General features: G+C 31.8%; 1 protein-coding gene across 1 annotated transcript; it reads left to right on the top strand.

Moving 5' to 3' along the window:
* The first annotated feature begins 5,305 nt into the window (after nucleotides 1-5,305).
* LOC124354941 (UDP-glucosyltransferase 2-like) lies at nucleotides 5,306-19,877 on the top strand. The gene is made up of 5 exons (XM_046805756.1): nucleotides 5,306-5,393; nucleotides 14,601-15,422; nucleotides 16,531-16,750; nucleotides 17,316-17,535; nucleotides 19,236-19,877. The coding sequence occupies exons 2-5, from the start codon at nucleotides 14,601-14,603 to the stop codon at nucleotides 19,522-19,524; spliced, it is 1,551 nt and encodes a 516-aa protein (XP_046661712.1). The 5' UTR covers nucleotides 5,306-5,393; the 3' UTR covers nucleotides 19,525-19,877.
* The last annotated feature ends 1,836 nt before the right edge of the window (nucleotides 19,878-21,713 follow it).

The raw sequence follows: 21,713 nt of genomic DNA, 5'->3' as shown, positions 1-21,713 counted from the left end.
TGTAGTCAAAATTAAAATTTGGAACTGCAGAATTTATCCGCCATGTTTTAATATGGAGGTGAGCTTAAGGTGAAGGTAAGAGATAACAGTCCAACAAAGTTTTTATTATTGTGAACTTTCTTCTTATATTACTTGTTTAGGAGCGCCCACAAGAAGTCGAAAGAAAATATGAAATGAGACCATAGGATAAATAATACATTTAATTAAATTTCTCTATTAGTAGAAAACATTTGTACACTTCCATACTCAAACAGTTTAATCTATACAAAATATGGCTATGCTGTTCCTTGTATCTAGTGTTAATTGTTGGGGTTTACTTTTGTAGCTAATTCAAGGAATAACGAAAGAGCTATTTTCAACAGGCTCATTTTTGTAAATTTAAACCGCACCAGTATTATTTTACTATCACTACACTACATTATTCAAAGTAACGTTCTTATTATTATATTTTAGTACAAAAAGTGTTGCACTTCAAAAGTAGAGCTGGCTTAAAATTAAACTTCGCAGCCTACAATTCCTAGAATATTCAGGCCATGTTATGTTACCCAGTACTACCTTAAATACCTTTAGATTATTTGCGCAAATTCTATTCTTTACATCTAGAAAAGAAAAAAGATACTATGTTTTTTAATTAAGTTAAATTTTTATTGAGTATTTGTTCATAATTAATACATAATATGATGAAAACACCCACATTGATATACAACCAAACGCCTTTAATATCAAATAAGTTCTAATTTTTGCAATAGTACATTATGTCATTAGCTCGATTTGAGATTTGAAGTAATGAGATATAATACTTCACACTTTAAATAAATCAATACAACGAAGAATTAAAGGATCCAGCATAATGTAATGACGCACAGACGGTTAGCTCTAATCAAAGGGTTCATTATTGGACCAGGAGGAACCTAAGTACCAACTTTTTGAAGTCTTTAGGAATTTCTGACCCAAAATTAATAGAGTTCCTTCTTGTACCAAGGGGAACCCATTGCTTTTAGTTTATGGCAGGTTTCTATAATAGTTATTGCACAGATTGACAGATAGACAGGCGCACAATAATACGATATCATAAATGACCTGTTGATATATGAATAATTTATTAAAATATACTGAAGGAAACAACATTTTTACTTTCCTTTAAATTGCATCTATGTATTACGTATAAAACTCTAAAATCTGCTTCTTTTTATCTCATATCTACTATCTGAAGACTTATATTACTCCCAGTATCAGTGATAACAAGGGACAGTCTTTATTAAAATGATTTTGGTGAATACTCTTTAGTGGGTGATAGTGGCCGACTTAATTGCCTAATGGGCCAGTATTGCAAACGTAAATTAGTGGTAGTAATATAATATATAAAGCGAAAATAAAATAAATTTTTGACGTAAAATTATATTTATTGTTTGAATCCATTGGCAGATTATGAGTACTTTCACAATAATAATGTATTAGTAATCCGTTATGTTTGTACAAAGCCAAACGATAAATTGTTGTATAATATTAAACATTTTACTGATACCAAATATCAAAACCAAAGCATGTAATGAAATAAATACTATCAGAAACAAAAGTTGTATAAAAATTGATTAGTTAGGATTCTGAGTTTTTAATATTTCAAATAGAGTATAAAAAATATAGGCTATAAATGAATACTATTATTTATAGAGTAGGTTTATATGGTTCACCCTATGTAATACGGTGTATAAATAACGTTTCCGCTTTTCTTTTCTTTTCTGTTTTTGCTTCATATCAACTTTGTTTTCTTTTATCTCTCAGAACTTCACTTAAGCTCTGTTCAATTTGTTTGAAAATAGTATTTGTAAGCTGCACTTTGCGTCAGCTGTGTCATAATATTGACAAGCAGATCAGTGAATTAAATACGTTTTTCATCCTGTAAGACCATATGAAATGGAATAGTTAAAGGCTGTTCTTCGTTCCTTCCCACCATTCTTTTAAATATATATAAGAAAATAATAAATCTTTAATATAAAATTTTTTACAAGGCATATTGTATAAATAAATGCTTTACAGCTCTGTACATAGACGTTGTCAAGTTTTTCTTTATAATACAAGCCCCCTCAATTAGAATTGCATTACAGAACTTAATACTATTCACCTGAATTCAACTCAACCATCTCAGACGGCTACATTGTTAACGTTCCACAAAACACTGAATTGGTATATTTTGTATATTGCACTTACTTATTTTTAAGTGATTGACTTATTTTATACAGTAATTGTTGCAATAAATTTTGATTACAGCATTTTTAATGCCTTAAAGGAATGTAACACTTTCCTTTCGATTACATTTATCACTTTAAATTCAATTTACTTACTTTGGCTTCTATTCGCTCACGAGTCAGAATCATCGCTGCAATCTATTTTCAGTACCTTTTATCTATTTTATCTATATTAACGTTTTTAATAGAAGATTTCATTGTAATCACGAAACAAAACTATTGGTGAAATTCATTTGCCGTTTTTAATATTCTCCCTCTGAGGATACAGTAATTTCTAAAGTTAGCATATACTTATGAAGAATACAGTATGTATATAATTTTTTATGAATATTTAAATTACCAGTATTTGTTGCATAGAAACTCATAATCCTAATATACAAAATTTTATTAAACATTGTATCTAATAAATTACATTAGTAAAGTACAATTTATTATTATTTTCTTTTAAAATTAATACAAAATTACGCTGATTGATTTATACATAAACACCTGGTTGTAGTTTATGGACACTTGCTTCTATCCAAATGCTTTCACACCAAATATTTGTAGTTCCGCTTAACAGATGTCTTGATGTACCATATTTTTCATTTTCCAAGGAATTATTGTTTGCGGTTTTAAATAATTTTGAATGCACATTTTAAATTATAAAACTATACACTTTAAAATGTTCAATACATTTTATTTTTTGAAATAAAAACTATTATTATCCCTAATGGTCATTATAACGGGTTTATTTTGGGAGGAACCGAGTTGACCCCTATCTTACTTTCTATTGAATTTAATCTTTAATATCAAGACTCCTTCACATTAATTGAGGGACACCTCTTCTCTCTACGTACAGTTTACCTATGTACACATTTCAATCCAGGCGGCTATCGTAGATACATGAATATGCATACTTGATGAACGAGTTAAGTCAAGGTCAAACTGCGGACATTACCGTCTCAGCTGACTCAGTTTGTGGTCGGCTCTCATCCGATGGTAAAGTGAGTTACATCTCGAATCTCGTCACCACGTGTCTCAATGGAGGATCTTTATTGAATGTTGTATATTTTAAACATAATATAGTAACTATTTATTGAGACAAGTGGGGAAGCTTTTTGACGGTAAAATTCTACTTAATACAAGATTCCTCAATTTACTCTAAATTTTACTTGCTCAATTTCGTATTTAACCAGTTTTAGAGAGAATAGTTAGCACTAAATAAACGAGCGTGGACAGCTGAAGAAAGGCTACCCGCATTAGGTCACTGGCTTATTGTAACAAATTCAATCAAACAGATAAACGGGCAGATTATCTGAGTCGAGGCGTGGCCTTGACCATGCCTTCACGATCATCCCAGAATGGTTTACTCGTCCCGACCATCACTCCACGAATGAGCTGCCCCGGCATTTGCTACGCGCTAAGTTATTCATTATTGCAATCATAGTTTGATGCATTAACTAGCATTTAACGTGATGTCTGTTTACTCTCACAAGTTAGGTATGAAGTAGAGAGGTGGCGTTAATGTAATAAAGCTTGTAAAAAGTTATTTTTCACGTTGTTACATTAACCTACACTCTCATATCGATAAATGTAAATAGGTCATATCCAAAATGCTTTTTTTGTAGTGTATTTATTTTTAGATCTTCAATTTGTTTTTTTTTCAAAGTCTGCACGGATTATTTTACGGAAATACTTTTCAAACTCGTTACTGTTTTGCAGTGTTTTAGACTATATTTCTTACAGTTTGATACGAGTATACACAACGATGGTAAACGGACTGTAGGTCCACGTCGTAAAACTGTCGGGGTAATTTCTTACCTGCTTCTGTAGGGGTGGACAGTGGGTCCCAGGCCGGGACCGTGGACCTACTGTCCGACCTACGGGTTTCTTTGACGAGGGTTTGACAGGGGATCGCCGTACTCACTCTACTGCCCTTGAACGGATGTTTCTAGATCTATACTCTATATCTGCCAAATATTATTCAGTAGACTACTGTCTTTTTACTAGTTCTTTCTGACTTGCTACAGAAGAAGACACCTACAGAAAGATTTAAACAAAAAGATAAATGCATAAATGAAAGTCGGGTTTATTTTCTTAAGTGTATTGTTAAGTAATGCACCATTTGTAACTTTAGAATTGCTGTTACGGTTATAATGGTTTTTGCTGTGTGGATTCGTTTTCACCCCGCTATCAAAACAACTATTAAAGTATCGTAAAATGCACGGAAAAATCAGGTAATTAGAACAAGAATTTACACTTGTTTCGTACAAATATATATCAGAAGAGTAATAAATAATGTGCAAGTACGTTTATTTTATGTATCAATGCTTAAAGTACTTCCTTCTTTAGAAATTAATTTACTTTAAGTGGATCTAATGACCAAATATACATGTAATATGAAAGGGGCATGTCATCTCACCTATGTATCATGAACTAAAATATAATAGGTCCAATGCCATTAAATACTGACATCGCTGTAAATGTAATGATATAATTGTTTAAATCCTAAATTTGCTAAAATATGATGTCAGTTTTGTAAGATAATGCTTGGATTCTCATAAATGTTTCTGGTTTAGCACTTATATTAGGACAGGATTAAACTTGTCATAGCAAAACCGTGAATACTAAATAACATAGCAATTCACTGAGCAGAACATGTTACATAAAAAAGGTATACTGGTATTTATTTTTATCAGCTAGGTTTCTAACTTTGTAAATTTACAGTGTAATTTAAAACAGAGATATAATATATACGTAGGGCTATCATATAAATCTCTAGCGCTAAACAATAATAAAATACACAAAGATACAATAAACTTCATTTTCATAAAATTTCTGTTGAAAAATATTATTTTATTGTTAATCGTCCTCCTTTTAAAATTTTACTACGGATATAAATAATTGTATATATATATATATATATATATATATATATATATATATATATATATACAAGTTGTATCTACTCGTAGATATATCTTTAGTTTTCCTGGACAGGCCTAGTTATATCTACGAAGTTTTTAGCGTTTGTATAATCACTTAGATTCGAAACAAAGCTATTTCTACAACGTAGTTTCTGCTAATTAGTTGCTACGTTTTAATAACTTCTCCTTGTTTAAACTTTAGAACTAAACTGTTCACTTCATATTACTGCACTTTAAGGTACCTATAGTGTTAGATTTGTATTTATAAGTAAATATCAGAAATTGTATACCAAAATGTCGATGTAATATTGATATCAAATTTGAGTAGTGATATTGGCATATTCTTCATTTTGTAGCATATTTTCTACTTGTAAGTTCTTGTTTTAGTAAGAGCTTAGTAAGTTCTAAAACTGTTAGCTACAAGCCGGAGAGTAATAAAACTGGCAAACTTCTTTGTATTCCAAGCTATAAAAACTGTTTCTCAATAAGTAATAATATTTTCACATGCTTGAGGTTAGTTTCCTGGAATCGCACGATTACGTATATCAATATTTTACATACTAAAAAGATTTTCTTCTTTAACTAACTGTACTAAAGTATCCATGGTCTTTTTATCCGATTTGATACGTTATCATTGTAGTTAGTATTGATTTGAGTGAAATCTTTACCTACTTCTAGAAAAGAAAACATTATACAAGTAATTATGTTGATATGGTCTTTTTTTGTTCATCCAGTGGTTTTTATTAAATTACAGGACCAATCTTGATAGATTTCTAGAAAATAAAAATTATTTAAAACTGGTGTGACACAAATTATGAAGTAGTTTCATTTAATTAAACTAAAAAGTGAAAAAATCGAACACCAAAAACCCATAATATCTATTTTGTAGACCGGTATATTATTTATCTGTATAACTCGAGAAGCTAGAAAATTATATTTCTATCTGTCTTCCTGACCGTACGATGCCTCGAAAATGAATAGACCTGTACTCTTGAAACTTTGCTCGAAGCTTTATTTCTATACAAGGAATATTGGGTAAGATTATGGTGCATGTCTATAGTATTTTGCTGAGCAATATCGAACATTTTTATATCGGTCCTAGGGGTAACCATGAGAGCAGTGAGAAAATCATAACATAGACTAATTTTTAGACAGCTTTGAGTACAATAAAACAACAATTTATCATGTCATATTTGTTGGATTGGTTGGTAATTCTTTCGTTACATAACATCGGGTCCTTTGATACTCAGTAGTGTCAGTTTATTTGTATACAGACAATACAGTTCAATGATGGTGTACGTCTCTCCATGAGGTTCGACTGCCTGAGTGAACGTTGTGAAGTTTCTTTTCTATCTGATTGCCTCTCTATTTACAAATATATGTCAGCAGGATATCTTGAAAACAAAAGGAACTATAGGTAGTCTGCTATGCAACACTTGGGGCGGTGTACTACTACCTCGTATTACGAATTAAAAACATCTCTCATTTCTCCAGTCTTCATTAAATAACTCTAGCAAGGCAGATTATACCTCTATTTATGACTCATAATTTCATAAAGGGTACAACCACTTATATACATAAATTAATACGCAGTGCAAATATAATAGCTAATAATAATGATAATACCGTGGTTACAGCTATTTATCCTGTGTAACTGAGGACACGCAACTAGTTATCACATTGGCTATTGATATAGTGTTATGTAAACCTAAGGACTGTTTCATTTCGTTGGTTATATAAATTGTCAAGACTGCAATAAGTGAATTGTTTGTATACACTGGTTACTGCTGCGACTGATATTTACAATATTCCCTTTTATTTAATGCTACAGGAAATTGGATTGGGGTATAATATCGGTTTTGAATAATTACGTCATCTCAGTATATAAATTATTTTTGCTTAATAATTAGTTCCTTATACCCTTACTAACTGTTTAAAAGGTTTGTTAAAGGTGGTTTATTTTAACTTTAAAAATCTAATCTACTTTTGAAATGCCCAAGATCCATATCACAGGTATATTCTGCATATATTAGCAATTTTTTTGGTACTGGGTTATAAATACAATTAGTACAAGCTTTGAATATTACATGCTTTTACAGAATAAACATTACTTTTTACAGTTTTATTACTCGCTTTAATAACTAAGAATCCCACAAGATCCATTTTATTTAAATATTTGTATTATTATTTTAAAAATAAACCAGCCTAAATTTATTTACTGTTTTTAAAGTTTGTATTATTCTGTGAAGGGCCACATTATTTGTTCGAAGGACCAATAAAAATGTATAATATTAAACTCAAAATGAAAAAAAAAATATAATGTATAGTGGTTGAGGTTTTAATAACTATTAAAGTTCTGCACTTCGATAACGGAGCAAATGGAGCCTATACGTTGATTTACAAGGTTGAGGTTAATTTTTTAATATTTTTAAAATTACTGTTGAGCTTCTAAGAATAATTGTTAGTTCAAATGGGGACAAATAAATATACGGAAAAAGATCAAAGAACATACTATTAGACAAAAGCACACAGTGAATCATGAATACAAAGAGTAAATATGGTTTTCGTTTCTATTAAATGTCCAAAATAATGTCCGAAATTAGTTGAAGCTTTTAACAATCTTGATTAAGGAGAAAATTGTCTCTAATTACGAAGGACCATAAGAATAATGAAACACTGTTACCTTGCACCGTCCATTGTCTGATACCTTGACACAAATGAAGTTGAGTTGATTGCAGTTCGACCTGGGTTGCTTCCAAGGAATGTTGCACTGTTGGAGTTCTTGTTGATGTATGAAGATTCCACATTCACTAGACACTATCCTCGGTTCACTCACGAACACTTATGTTCCACAGGGACAAAGTTACTTTTTGGCTCGTTAAAAATATAAAGTCCAGCAAGGGGTTGGCGACAATTAAACGATGAAGTGGCAAGGCTTCTAATTGCCATAGAACAGCTCAAAGGTTCACAACAACAAGGAAAAGGGGGCACGGCCCAAATTAAGTTAATGCTGGTTTTAACGTACGACCGAGCGATACGGAGTCTGTAAAAGAACTGCCTAAGATGCCTCTGAGGGCTTTTCTCGTCCGTGTCTCCTAGGACGGGATTGGTCGACACAAGTCACCTTATTCTACGTCACAGTCGGACCACTATAATTTGGGATACATGTGTCTGTGTGTGCAAATATTCAATGAAAATAGATTCCTTTATGACTAACATGGTATCAAACAATGATGGACAATGAGCAATTCTAAATAAAATACACAATTTTGGTTATCAGTAAGAAATTATATTAATATGTAAATTAAATTAATTAGTATAAATAAATATGAAAACCTAACATTATTATTTATTTGATCTGTTACTTGATGCACTATTTAAATTATTATTATGTTTGTATCAAACGTCATAACACTGTGTAATCAAAGTTCAAAGTTGGATGGTTTAACATGTTCCCGATAACGTACATGTGTATTATCATTCAAATTATCCCTCGTATCTAAATAAATACATTTTATTAAACCATACGAAGCTATTCAAGAGTCGCAAACAGTGATTTATTAAAATGTACGACATGAGAACCCGGTTTTTATCACTTAGTATATTAATTTATATTTAATATATTGAATGGCACAAATAGCAATCGATATAAATGAATCTAAAATACTAAATGAATATCTAAAAATCATATGTTTCAAAATAATTATTACAATGCAATCTTTTTTAATAAAAGAACCATAAACACCTTGTAAACAACGGCAAACAATCTTAAATGTAATAAAGAAACCATGACAACGAAGCAAACAAATAGAAATATTTCCTTTAGTTTCCTAAAGTTAACAACTCTCACTTTAAATAAGATTTCGGACATTTGCCACTGTTTATATGTTATATGTTGCCACAAAATGTTTTGCCCCATGTTTCGAGTATTGAATACATTTTGTAACATATGACGATGACAAATGTCCTATATCCTACTGAAGTCACTTTATATAAAATATTATATACATGTTTCAATAGTTGATACATTTACTTGTAAATGACTGCTACAATTAATTTATCAGTAGTTGATTAATCAATTATACAAATTAATTCGTAGTCAATTAGCAACATTGTTTGTTAAATCACTAAAAACAAGGTCCGATTAATTATTGTACTCTACTCAGACGATATTAAGATTATTATCGCCAATATGATAAACATTCGCTTGCTTATTTCTTAAAAAAAAAATAGTCAAACATAATATTTCATTCGTATTGAGTGTCCTTTAAATAAGAATGTTTACATTGTTAAGAACATTAAGTTTACAGATAATCTGTTTAAAAGATAGTAGAAATGATTATATCATATGGAATCAAAGCCGAGGGGTGTTATCGTGTCAATTAATTGTGACAACTGAAAAAGAACGAAAGGACTATTGAATTTTGTTATCAACAGGGTTTATCGGTTGGTTTACAATTCAGTCAGTCATGTCTCAACAACTAATAAGTCACCAGTAGTATTAATCAGCCGGTATACGGGCACATTGACACTGACCTAAAAATGTCTCTTGTTAACAGCTAATTAGTAATTAGTACTTTATTTGTCTTTAGGCGGTTGGCAAGTGACATCGTTAGAAATACAGGTATAATACAAGCGACAAGCGTATATCCATAATCAGTATCCAAAATGAGGTCAACTAGGTCTAAATTATAATTTAAAATTCAATTGAGTGACATCATAAATATCACAGAAGAATAAGTTCAATAAAACAATAAGCAAATAAATAATAAAATTTAACAATAGGTGTTAAAAATCAACAATAACAAGAATAAAAAGAATATACAAAGAAAAATAATAACAGAATATATTATGTTCAATAACAGGAATATATTATGTTGAATAAAACTCACAATATATACTAGGACTAGTCAGATACTCATCAAGCAAATAAAAAGATTTTTCACCAGACAATTAAAGATCACAAACTATTGAATCAATCTTTGGAATTACCTTATAAGAATCTTTACCAAGATTATAAAAAAGTAACACATAAGTGTAAAAAGTTAGATTTAGTGTTACTAAGTCTCATAATCATTATTGGTAAAAGTTTTGTTTCTTTATTAGATATGAACGAGCATCTTCTCTTAGAACAAGGTTACCAGATACAATCTTAGCTTCTAATTTTAGTAGGCAAGTGTATATATATATACACATTTTGACAGTGAAAATGCTTTATTTGATAAACAAAAGCCTATAACAAGCAATTCATTTGGCATCAGTGAGTATTCTAATTGCTTTCTTTTGGATTATGATAATTCTGCTAACATCTGATCCATGTCCCCAAAGATGCAACCCATACAAAACAATGCTCTTAGAAAATGCAAGATAAGAATTGTTTAAGTAAGCCCTTTTATTAAGGCACAACATACATCAGCTGCCTTAATAAATACAATACTCTAGACTGTCTTTCACAAACAAAATTTATATGATCAGACCAAGAAACCTTACTGTCAGTTATTATATCAAGGTGTTTAAGATGAAATACACATTAATCAGACATATACATATAATAATTGTGCAAAGTGAACAAAATTGTTTCTGTTTTACTCTCATTTAATGCTAGTTGAGTTGACTGAAACCTATCATTAGAGGCTTTACCCATAAATTTATTTAACTATAATAAATCTATGAGAACTAAACAAAGTAGCAAAAGTAATTAAACCAGACTTAATGCTAACAGGACTAAAAACAAGAAAGCACCACCAACCGACCCTGCGAAACCTCAAACTCTACCAAACGTAGAGCTGAAAGACAGCCTTCATCACTAACCTTCTGCCCACAATCATTTTAGTGAGATCTCAGCAGAGTAAAAGCAAGACCATAAATTCCAGAATTAGATAATTTGAGATTAAGTTATCTCGAGGGACACAGTCAAAGACCTTAGAGATCAAAAAGGGTTGCCAAGGTGGAGGCCTTGGCATCGAAATTATTGACAACGGATCTCACCAAGAACTCAAAGTGAACACTAATCTCTTTTTTATGACACATCAGAACATTTAGGAAAGAATAGGAACCACAGAGGTATAGGCCGCTTTAAGATCAGTTAGATTCTTTGGCCCCTTTTATAAACAGGTATAGTTGAAACATAAACAGGAAGACAGGCTTTCGTTTTATCCTCCATATAAATCTTAAATGTATATATATATATATATATATATATATATATATATATATATATGTATATAAGTATAGTGTTTCTACTACAACACCACATTACCCTTACTTTTTACGATCTAATTATTTTGTATTTGGCCGTATCTGCCACAAATGCATTTAAATAACCAAACTTGGAAGAATAAATACCTGTCAAACAAAACTACTTTTGTTGTTTTGTTATATTTTATCAACCCAATAAGTGAAAGACCGGACTTCGAGCCCCGGCGAAGCAAGTACTTTTAGTGATTCTTTGTTTATTGAAAAATTCAAGTAGGCTGTTGCTCTTTATACAAATTGTATTTATATAAAAACAGCTTTTTGAAACTTTCATATTTTTTACAATATACAGCACACTACTGGAGGAGACTGGCTTTCAGCTGGAATTGGTGAGAGTTCTTGTAGTGTGATAAATAAAATCGTCTGGCGATGTATTGCATTACACATTTCCACAAAGTACGTCATCAATAGTGACTATGAATTTTGCTGAAAACCCTTCAGGTGAAACCTTGGGCGATACAGTCAATGTCAAGCTTATCTCAGAAGCAATAATGGACCAGGCGATTTTAAAATTGTTGCTTTAATTAAATTTGCATTGGTCTTAAGTTTAGCACATTTGAGTTCCCATTTATGTCCATTTCTTAGATTAACATGTGCTCTTCTAGCCACATCGGGTTGCTTCATTATTTTATTTGGAATTGCTCTTGTTTTAAAAGGGCATTATGTATTATATGCAAGACAAAATTATATAAAAAAATCAATCACACATATTTCATGCAAATCAGGTTACTCCATGTTAAATAGAACTTTAGATAGCATATCAATAATATGTTTCTTAATGAATCTTATTACAATTTCTTTCTTATGATCTACTCTAGACATACTTACAGGGAGTGGAGTGTAACTTCAATAACGATGAGATCAGATAAACATTCTGGTAGAACTTTGACCTTCAAATTTATGTAGTTAATATTTGTAACAATATTGTCAACACAGGATTTACCTCTTGTTGATTCATCCAGTAACCACATGCAGTTTACCGATCATAACAGGTCCTTTAGGATACACATTCTTATCTTAATTCAGTCACTAATATGAATATTCCAGTCACCGCACAGCATAATCAATCGTTTAAATTTATTTAAATAGACAAGCAAATATTCAAGTATATTCAAAAAAACACCAAAATCACTTGAAGGGGGCCTATAAAGAGCTACAATCATTAGTTTAATGTCAGTTAAGGAAACAGTTGCTACTTCAAAGTTCATCTTTTTGCAAAAAAGTGCAACTTCAATAGGTGAGAAAATAATTTCGTGACGCAAATAGCTTCCAAACACTCCCACCAATAAGATTACTTTGGCAGAATATTCTTGCTTGGACTTAATCGTGGATTTCTAAAATATCACGTGTATTCTCGCGACACACAGACCCAAGGAATTGGTGCCACTTATATTATAAGCTTGTCACATTTATATGTTAGGAATTGTACCGTAGAATATAGAGTGCACCTTCCATACATATATGCAATTTGAGAACTTGATTGACTTTCACTAGGCATAGTCTTCTTTTCTTCAGGTTAGAAGTAACAGAATCTAACATCTTCGGTAGCCTAAAAAACGTCTTCGTGGTGGCACAAATTCGTTGACTAGCACATTGTAGTCCCATAAATCAGGATTAAAAACCTCCTGAAAACTATCCTCCCCACATCAGTCTTGAAAGATTTGTAGTCTTCAAATTTAAGATTCATATCAACACAGACAAATCCCTAACATAGGAGATTTTCAAGTACTCTTCGATACTTTCTTAAGCAAAATTTAGATCGAACTGAGAAACAAAAACCACAGTGGTTTTTGTTCAAAAAATTGGTTACTATTTTCCTTAGTAGTAGAGCCAGTCTTCATATTTTCTAAATAGTATGTCTAATTAGAATGTTTTCTAAATAATGATTCTATCAGCTATGTATACCTACATAGCTGAAAGAATCATTTTACTTGGTCGACGAGGTCATTAATTACAACATCGTCAATAGCAATACAGGCAGCTTAATATATAAGATGGCAAATTCCAACACACTGCATGGCCAGGTTGACGGATAGTGAATATTTACATTTTTTAAAGGGCGTATCACAAACTTCAATTTCACCATTGCCTGTTTGTTTAACATATCCAGTTCCAATCCGCTTCTTTCATTTCGTATTTTCATTTCACATGCAGAAACCTCGCCGATAGCAAGAGTAATCTAATATTTCTCGTGAGATACGAGATTTTATTATATTTCAAAACAACGGTTGATAGACAACACTATACATATATATATATATATATATATATATATATATATATATATATATATATATACACATACACACTGTATGGAGAAAATAAACGCGCAGAGGCTTCTTTAAACAATAAAGGAAAAAGACTTCAAATAATCCTTTAATATTTCGACTAATTGTCGTTTTAAAAAAGGATACAAAAAGTTTATATAAGCAAAGAAGGATACAAAACCTGTATACATGCAAATAGTGTATATAAGCAAAGAGTGTATATAAAAAGTGTATATTTTCTTCTTTTGTATCCTTTATTACATCCATATATATATATATATATAACCCTGGTAAGACTCTACCGGCAACTTTTACTCACAATAAAAAAGTATATTGTTTTAGGTTATGTTGGCTATACTAGAAGTGTGAATGCACATGGAGCACATGATTCTTAAGTTCCTGGTCAATTAACTTTCCCTATCGCTTGGAGATTCCTGGTTCAGGGGGTTGTTACTGGCCTTCTGGAATGATCAGTCTCCAAGATATCTTAGCATGGGAATCGTCATGGGTTACACCTGTTTCTTGGAGATAATGGCCACTTGGGTTTTCTCACTAAAGCTTGTTGACGTTTGGAAGTGCCTTAACGTTTAAATAATTATGTGATAAAATTTTTCCTTACAACTTACTATTTAGTTCCTCCAACAAAAAAATTATTACAGTTTAAACTGGTTCTCTTGAAGTGAACGTTCTAAATTTTCACATTCTACTATTGACTTTTTAATATAACTTACTGTAATTGAGCATTTATATCTCCCTGTATCGGCACGTTGCCTTTTTGAACACATTCACGAGATTTTAGAAATATTTTAGTCTAATATACCAGTAACGATTATTCTACCAGCAACAGTTGGTGAAGTGTAAATTTAATAATATTTTATCTCAGAGGTGTAATATTTTCTATAGAGAGTTTAATTTATTTTCAGATGAATCTGGTGTGGGTGGCGTTACTTCTGCTCGCTGCAGAGACAAGTGACTGCGCGCGCATTCTTGTTGTGCAACCTCACAATGCCAGGAGTCACAGTATAGCTGTGGAGCCATTGTTTGAGGAACTGGCTTCTAGAGGACACCACCTTACATTAGTCACCAGTTTCCCACATAAACCTCCTCTACCAAATTTGTACGAGATAGACGTGTCTTACAGGCTGAGACCTATGATCAGCAATTTCAGTTTTGAAGCAATCAATAGATTAATGCCAAACGCTTTCCAATGCCCACTGTTCATGGCAGACCTCGAGCTGTACCTGTGCAACAACTCGTATTCCGAACCACAAGTCCAGAAACTGTTGGATTCAGACGAAAAATTCGATTTGGTGATAATAGAAATTTTCTCTTCCGACTGTTTTGCCCCACTCGCTCACAGATTTAATGCCCCTCTCGTTTCAGTCGTGACAAGCTGTTCTCTGCCGTGGGTGGCCGACAGGGTGGGTCTCCCTGACAACCCGTCTTACATCCCTAACTATTTCGCTGGACTCCCCACCAACATGGACTTATACCAAAAGGTGTACAACACCGTCTTGTTAGTCTGGGCTAAATTGGTCCACAGGTATTACGCTTTACCTCAGTCACAAAATATGGTCAATGAAGTATACGGTAATTCTACTCCACCCATAAACGAACTAATTAAGAATACATCATTAGTTTTAGTCAACAGTCACATTTCTCTATCTCTCAGCCGTCCTTTTCCTCCTAATGTCGTAGAGATTGGAGGTATACATATAAGAAACACCTCGAACTCATTGCCGAAGGTAAATAACTACTATTTTATTATCAATCATTACCAAGTGCTCATACAGTAATTCTGAACTGGTGATAATATTCACATTCCAGTTATATATTGCCAACCCGAGAATGTAGTTGATTCGGTCCAAGCCAAGCTTTATATTAAAAGGGAGCAGTTTTAGGAAAACAAATTTTGGCTTGTTTGATGTGAGATATCTATAGTATATCGTCTCATTTCACGTCCCATAATTGCAATAATTCTCCTCTTCCTCGTTCTCATACTAATATAAAGTCGAACTGGAAAATTGTTTAAAAAATATGTTAAGATAGACGATGAGAAGACTCCTTATTTATTACATTATATTTCAGTGCTTTATTTCACCATTTCAAGATCATTCATACTTAATTATAGACAGTAAATTGACTATACTTACACCACAATTTATTGCATACTGCTTTGGCACAATGGTTGGCATTTTCGTTTATAATTTATAGTTTATCAAATCGATGAATTGTTAGGTACATTCCCTTCTAAGTCAGCAACAACTAAAGTAACATAACAACAAGCAAGTAACCTAAGAGTAAGTTAATAATTTTCAAAATAACTAAACTTAAAGCTTGCAATTACTACTAATGGCTCACAATTAGGAGCAGGATTAAGCGCAGATGAGACAATGAGACTATGATAAAATCTTTACCTAGATTACACCGGATGAGGAAACAAGACAGATCCTCCATTGTAGTCTAAATATTTCTGATAAAACGATGCAGCGTTCGTTTTGAAGTCTTCGTTGGGAACCTTATTTAAATCTATTCAGACGGACGTCGGTTCAAGATTTCAGGATTCACTCAGTGACAGTACTAAGCGGAATGTGAAATGGAACTAAACTCAACATTCGTACAGAGTAACCTCTTCCCAACTACATTACTCGTATGTGATGCCATTACTTTTTTTACATAACCGCTCTTTGACGATTGTATTTATCAGCACGTGCGTAGATAAATTTTTATTAATCACAATATATTTTATGATATCCGTATTATAATTGTAAAGCATATATTTTTTAATACTTCACATCGTTCTTTGTTGGATCATCAATATATTTACATATTAAAAATACTTATTTTTTACAGGACTTGCAGGATATCTTGGACAAATCAACTCAGGGAGCTGTTGTGGTCAGTTTTGGTTCTCTAGTCAGAATGTCTACCCTACCTGAGCAGATAATCAATAAGTTTATGAAGGCATTCTCCTCTGTTCCTCAAACTGTTATTTTTAAGTATGAAGATGATCTACAAGGAGTTCCTTCAAACGTCGTTATAAGACAGTGGTTGCCGCAACAAGAAATTCTTGGTAACTTTTATAGCCTACTAAATCCGTCATAATAACTATAATATGCCAGCCTAATATTTTCGAGATTCATCTTGTCCAATTGTCTTCCTAATGCTTTTACATTTGTGTGATGATGACTGTTATTAATTCTGTACATTTTATTTGTCCACAAATAGTAAGTGGGATAGAGAGTTCCAAATATTTTAAGACATATTTCGATTATTTTAATTATTTAATAAATACGGTCTAAATTATATAGTTTTATCATCAGTTATATTACTTTCCTGCATTCAGCATCCAAATATATCACTAGTCATTAAATCAGTATTAATTAAATGTTAAATGGTGAAACATTTTTTATAATATTTTTTAGTACAAGTTTTTGAGAAAATGGTTAATCAAAAAGACAAGACTATGCTATCATCTAGGGCTTAGGCTTGCTATCTGTCTAGCTTACTTGGCTGTCCCAGTCTAGAAGTCTATGCTGATAAATTTAATGAATAATCATTAAGGTTTAGTCTTATCTACTTCATTGTTTGCTTTTAATGATAAAACAACCTATTTTCAAGACTTGACATATGTGTAGCACACAAGAACGTGAAAGCGGTCTTCGGCCATGGAGGGTTGTCTAGCACAATCGAAGCCGTCTACTTTGGAAAGCCTCTCATTGGTCTACCGTTTTTCGCTGATCAATATTTGAATGTAAAGGGGATGGTGAGTCTAGGAGCAGCTGTCCAACTTAACATGGATGATCTTTCGGAGGAAAACATTGGAGCAGCCATAACAGAGGTTATTAACAATCCAAAGTAAGTTATTTTCTAAAATTATTGTAAATACGTTAGTTAGCTTTCATACACCTTCTCTTAAGGATGAACAAAATTATTCTATTTTGCTGAGTCTTGTTTATTACGTAATACACAAAGAAACACTGGAAGAACTTTCAATCATATAACCAAATTCACATTTCCTGAACATTTAATGAGTAATTAAAATCGCAGCAACAACGAAATTTTATAGAATTCTTCAAAAAGATTTAAATTGTTTGTAAAATATCTGCAAGGCAAAAACACTAACGCAGATAAATTTTTGAATTATCAAATAAATTTTCAAGCAAACGTTTTATTTGATACAATGTTTGAACTATTAGAAATTAATATGATCAGAGATAACAACGTCTTTAACTATAACTAGCATAGCTGTGGTCTTGACTCTCTGAATTTTCCCCGACCACAAGTGAAACCACAGTCATAGTGAACATTTCCGCGTTTAGATTATGCCAACCCGTATTCTTTAGTTATATGTTATTTGTTTGTGAGTCAGTTTTTTCTCTATTTTTACTTGCATGACGATTTGTTAAACAAACGTCATGTACTTTTACCTTAGTATTGACGAAATAATCAATACCACCTACATTTACAGCCTAAAGATGCCAGTAGGGATAAAATCTATAACTGTCCTAAAATATAATTGGATTAGTATGATAAGTCATTATAAAAATTGAAAACCAAATACCTCCTCTCCCATTATCTGTTCTGACTGATCCAGAATTGGATCACCAATTCAACGAGCGAAATGAAATCATCAGCGAAGCCAAACAAGTATTTTACTGTTTCCCAATACCAAAGCCTACATCTCTATAAAAGTTTACAATAAAGGAACCCCTTGCATTACGCCATGGTGCGATCAGACCATTTTGAGACTTATCACCTCAAATACTGTTCAGCTCACAAATAAATGTGTTGTTTACGAACTGGAAGAATGGATTAAGGCTCTCACATGTATATTTGTATACATTGCATTGACCGTGTAATTAAAAGGATTAACAGAAATAAATCTGTAAACGCTTTTATTATAATCTCAATCAGTTATCTTGTTTTCTTCTTAATTAGTTTAAAGGACGGATTATCATGTAAAAAAACCGTTGATATGATATTGCCATATTAACATCTTGCAGAGTACGCAACATAAGTAAACAGCCAGTAAGGTTGCAACAGCAACATAAGTATCGGTTACAATCGGTATAATCATCCGTAGGAATATCGGAAATTACACAAGCATAAATTGTATACAAGAACTAAAGTTGAAATCCAACTACTACTACTATTTTTTTTATTATTTTTTTTTTTATTATATTGACAAAAATCACACCACCCCCAACATAGGGTGAGAAGCTCAAATCTCACACTTGGATCCTTCCTTTTGTGTTTTTGGATTAAAAAAGAATTTTCTCATTACAAAGTTAAGTTAAGACAGTACATAGTTACGAGACGTCAAAAGCCTGAGAAAACATTTTAAGATTAAGTATTATTCTATTAAATATTTAAATTGTATTCATTGTTTGAATAATATTGCCTGAGAACGAAAATAGGGATGGCAATTGTGCTATTATCATGTCCAGGTTTACCTAGATATAAAGAACATGCTTACTTAACAAAACTTCAATTTACAACATAAGCAGAATATACAGCCACATTACGCATTTGTTAAATATTGACTGTATTTTCAGATACACAGAGAATATCAGGCGACTGTCAAGGCAATTCCGGGACCGGCCTATGTCAGCAATGGAAACAGCAGTGTACTGGATAGAGTATGTCATCAGACATCAGGGGGCGCCACACTTGCGACCGGCCTCTGTCGGTCTGGCGCCCTACCAGTACTTACTACTCGACGTCATCGCAGTGCTATTTCTCCCAGTGTTCCTTCTCCTGTACTTTATCTACTTTTTGTTCTTCAGAGCTGTAGAAGTTAGTCCCAACGATCACAGGAACTATAAACTAAAGAAAAACAATTAAAAGCTCTATTATAACTCATTTTGATACACAGAAAACACTTTTTAAATAACTAATAATACATTTAATCTTCTTATCCATTGTATTTATTAAAATTTTATTAAAAATATAAGTTTTAATTTAAAATAGACAGTACTAAATGGGTGACTACAGTTTCCTGTTTTGCAAATACTTAGATATTTAACTAAATCGAAAATTATCATATATTTGATTATATTTTTATAGTATACTCGTATGATATCTACAGAACGGCTTATTACAATCTCGGGGTCTGTGTGATGGTAAAAGTGCCACTTGTTATTGGAGTTTTTATGGGGATGTTCTAAATGTCGAGAAATAAAGAATAATTGTTTGTATTTAAAGTGTTATTAAGTAATAATACTATTTTAGGTACATGTTTATGTAACAGTTTTTCTTCTTTTTAGCACTGTGTTTCCATGGTATTTTATTACATTTTATCATGGACTTCCTGGCTACTATATAAACTATTTGGGTACGTAAAAGTATAAACAGTATAATGTAGATAAAAAAAGCTAAATTTACACGTACGAAAACTGTTTTATAATGAACAAAAAAATTGCTTACTTATTAATATAAATTATATGTTTCTCAAAACATAATATACTAAACGTGTTTAAATCTTACAGATTATATAAAGACTCATAAAAACAATAACTAATTTAAAAATAACCATAAAAGTAATACTACTCTTTCCAATATTATGCCGTTTCCTCACTGCCGAGGTATGTTTAAACATTTTTATATGGCAATAAAAAAGTTACAATAGTTTTTAAATCATTTGAAATGTAGCAAAATATATACTAACCACAACTGTAAGATACAATTTTTTCTTCAAAAACTTACGACCAAACTGAATCGTTATAATAAACAATTCGGGGTAACAAACTTAACTAAGACATGTATTATATTAAACAACTACTACTAGTGATATGTACCAATAAGAAATGATGGTACTCATCGTGTTTAGCGTGTTATCCATAAGGGAAAATATCTTATGTGTTATATAAAATCTCTAGAAATGTTGGACCAATTGAGCTAATTAGTTTTTTAAAATACTCACTGAAGACACAGGAAGGTTTTCAAAAGAAAACTAAAAAAAAGCTTCCCGAAATATTTAAGAGTTCGATCAAATATACTAACGAAAAGTAATTTAAAGTGAACTGACACAAAACAACATTTCACACTTTTAATTAAAGTGCACCAAGGATGCAGAACCATCTGTTTATAATTACATTTTTTTAATTATCCATTAAGGAAAGCTTTATAACGACGTTTAAATAGTATTTCCAATGCATTAGGTGGCTTAAATTCGTCAGTGGTCCAGGATGGGGTGAGAATTTGACAATAACCGTCTTTGTAATCTGCTTTACAGTTTTAAACTAATCAAGTTCTGTGTGTTTAAAAGTTTCTAAAACTTTAAATTTAAACAAATGGATCTGCTTCTTTTATTTATTTTAATATTATTTATAATAACTAATATGTAACACAGCCATTCCCATCCCAGCAATGCTGTTAGCGTAAATTATCATATTGATATTCTTATTTAAATATTAAATTTTGCGAACTTAAATTTAAAAGTAAATACTTTTCTCAGACAAAAAAAACCTAATCACTCATAAGCAGAATTAGATACGATATATTTAATCAGTCTATCCATCTCAAGCTACTAAAAATAAATATCATTACTGAATATCAATAATATAATATACAGCATATCATTTTATGCTATCAATAACTGACCATTACAATGAGTAAAACAATTTTTAAACCTGCGTGTAGTTAAAAGGTTAAATTCACCTTAATAAATGTCACGCACGGTCAATGATATATGGCCGATATCGACAGAGTGACAGGTGCAAGCTACTGCCTCGCGAAGCGGAGCGCTCTTCTGGACGACTCAATTTACTCACCAAAAGTTGGTTAAGTTTACAGCTTTGACTCTTGCCCGCCCGCGCCTGTAATGCAGAAAGGTCTGCACGCGAATTGTGAATCATCGCACTATTTCCCAGTCGTTCACAATCCAAACTGCAATAATAAAGCTTACAAACAATAGGCCTATAGTTGGCCCTGGCAAATTAAAATATTCCCAAGTTATTTTATAAAGTTATAAATTGCATTTTTACTTTTGCATTCCTTGGAGTCTTCAAAAATGTTCTGTCCTAGGCCTTGCT

This window comes from Homalodisca vitripennis, chromosome 2, assembly GCF_021130785.1.
Source record: "Homalodisca vitripennis isolate AUS2020 chromosome 2, UT_GWSS_2.1, whole genome shotgun sequence".
NCBI lineage: Eukaryota > Metazoa > Arthropoda > Insecta > Hemiptera > Cicadellidae > Homalodisca > Homalodisca vitripennis.
This window is presented reverse-complemented; position numbering and strand designations above follow the sequence as displayed.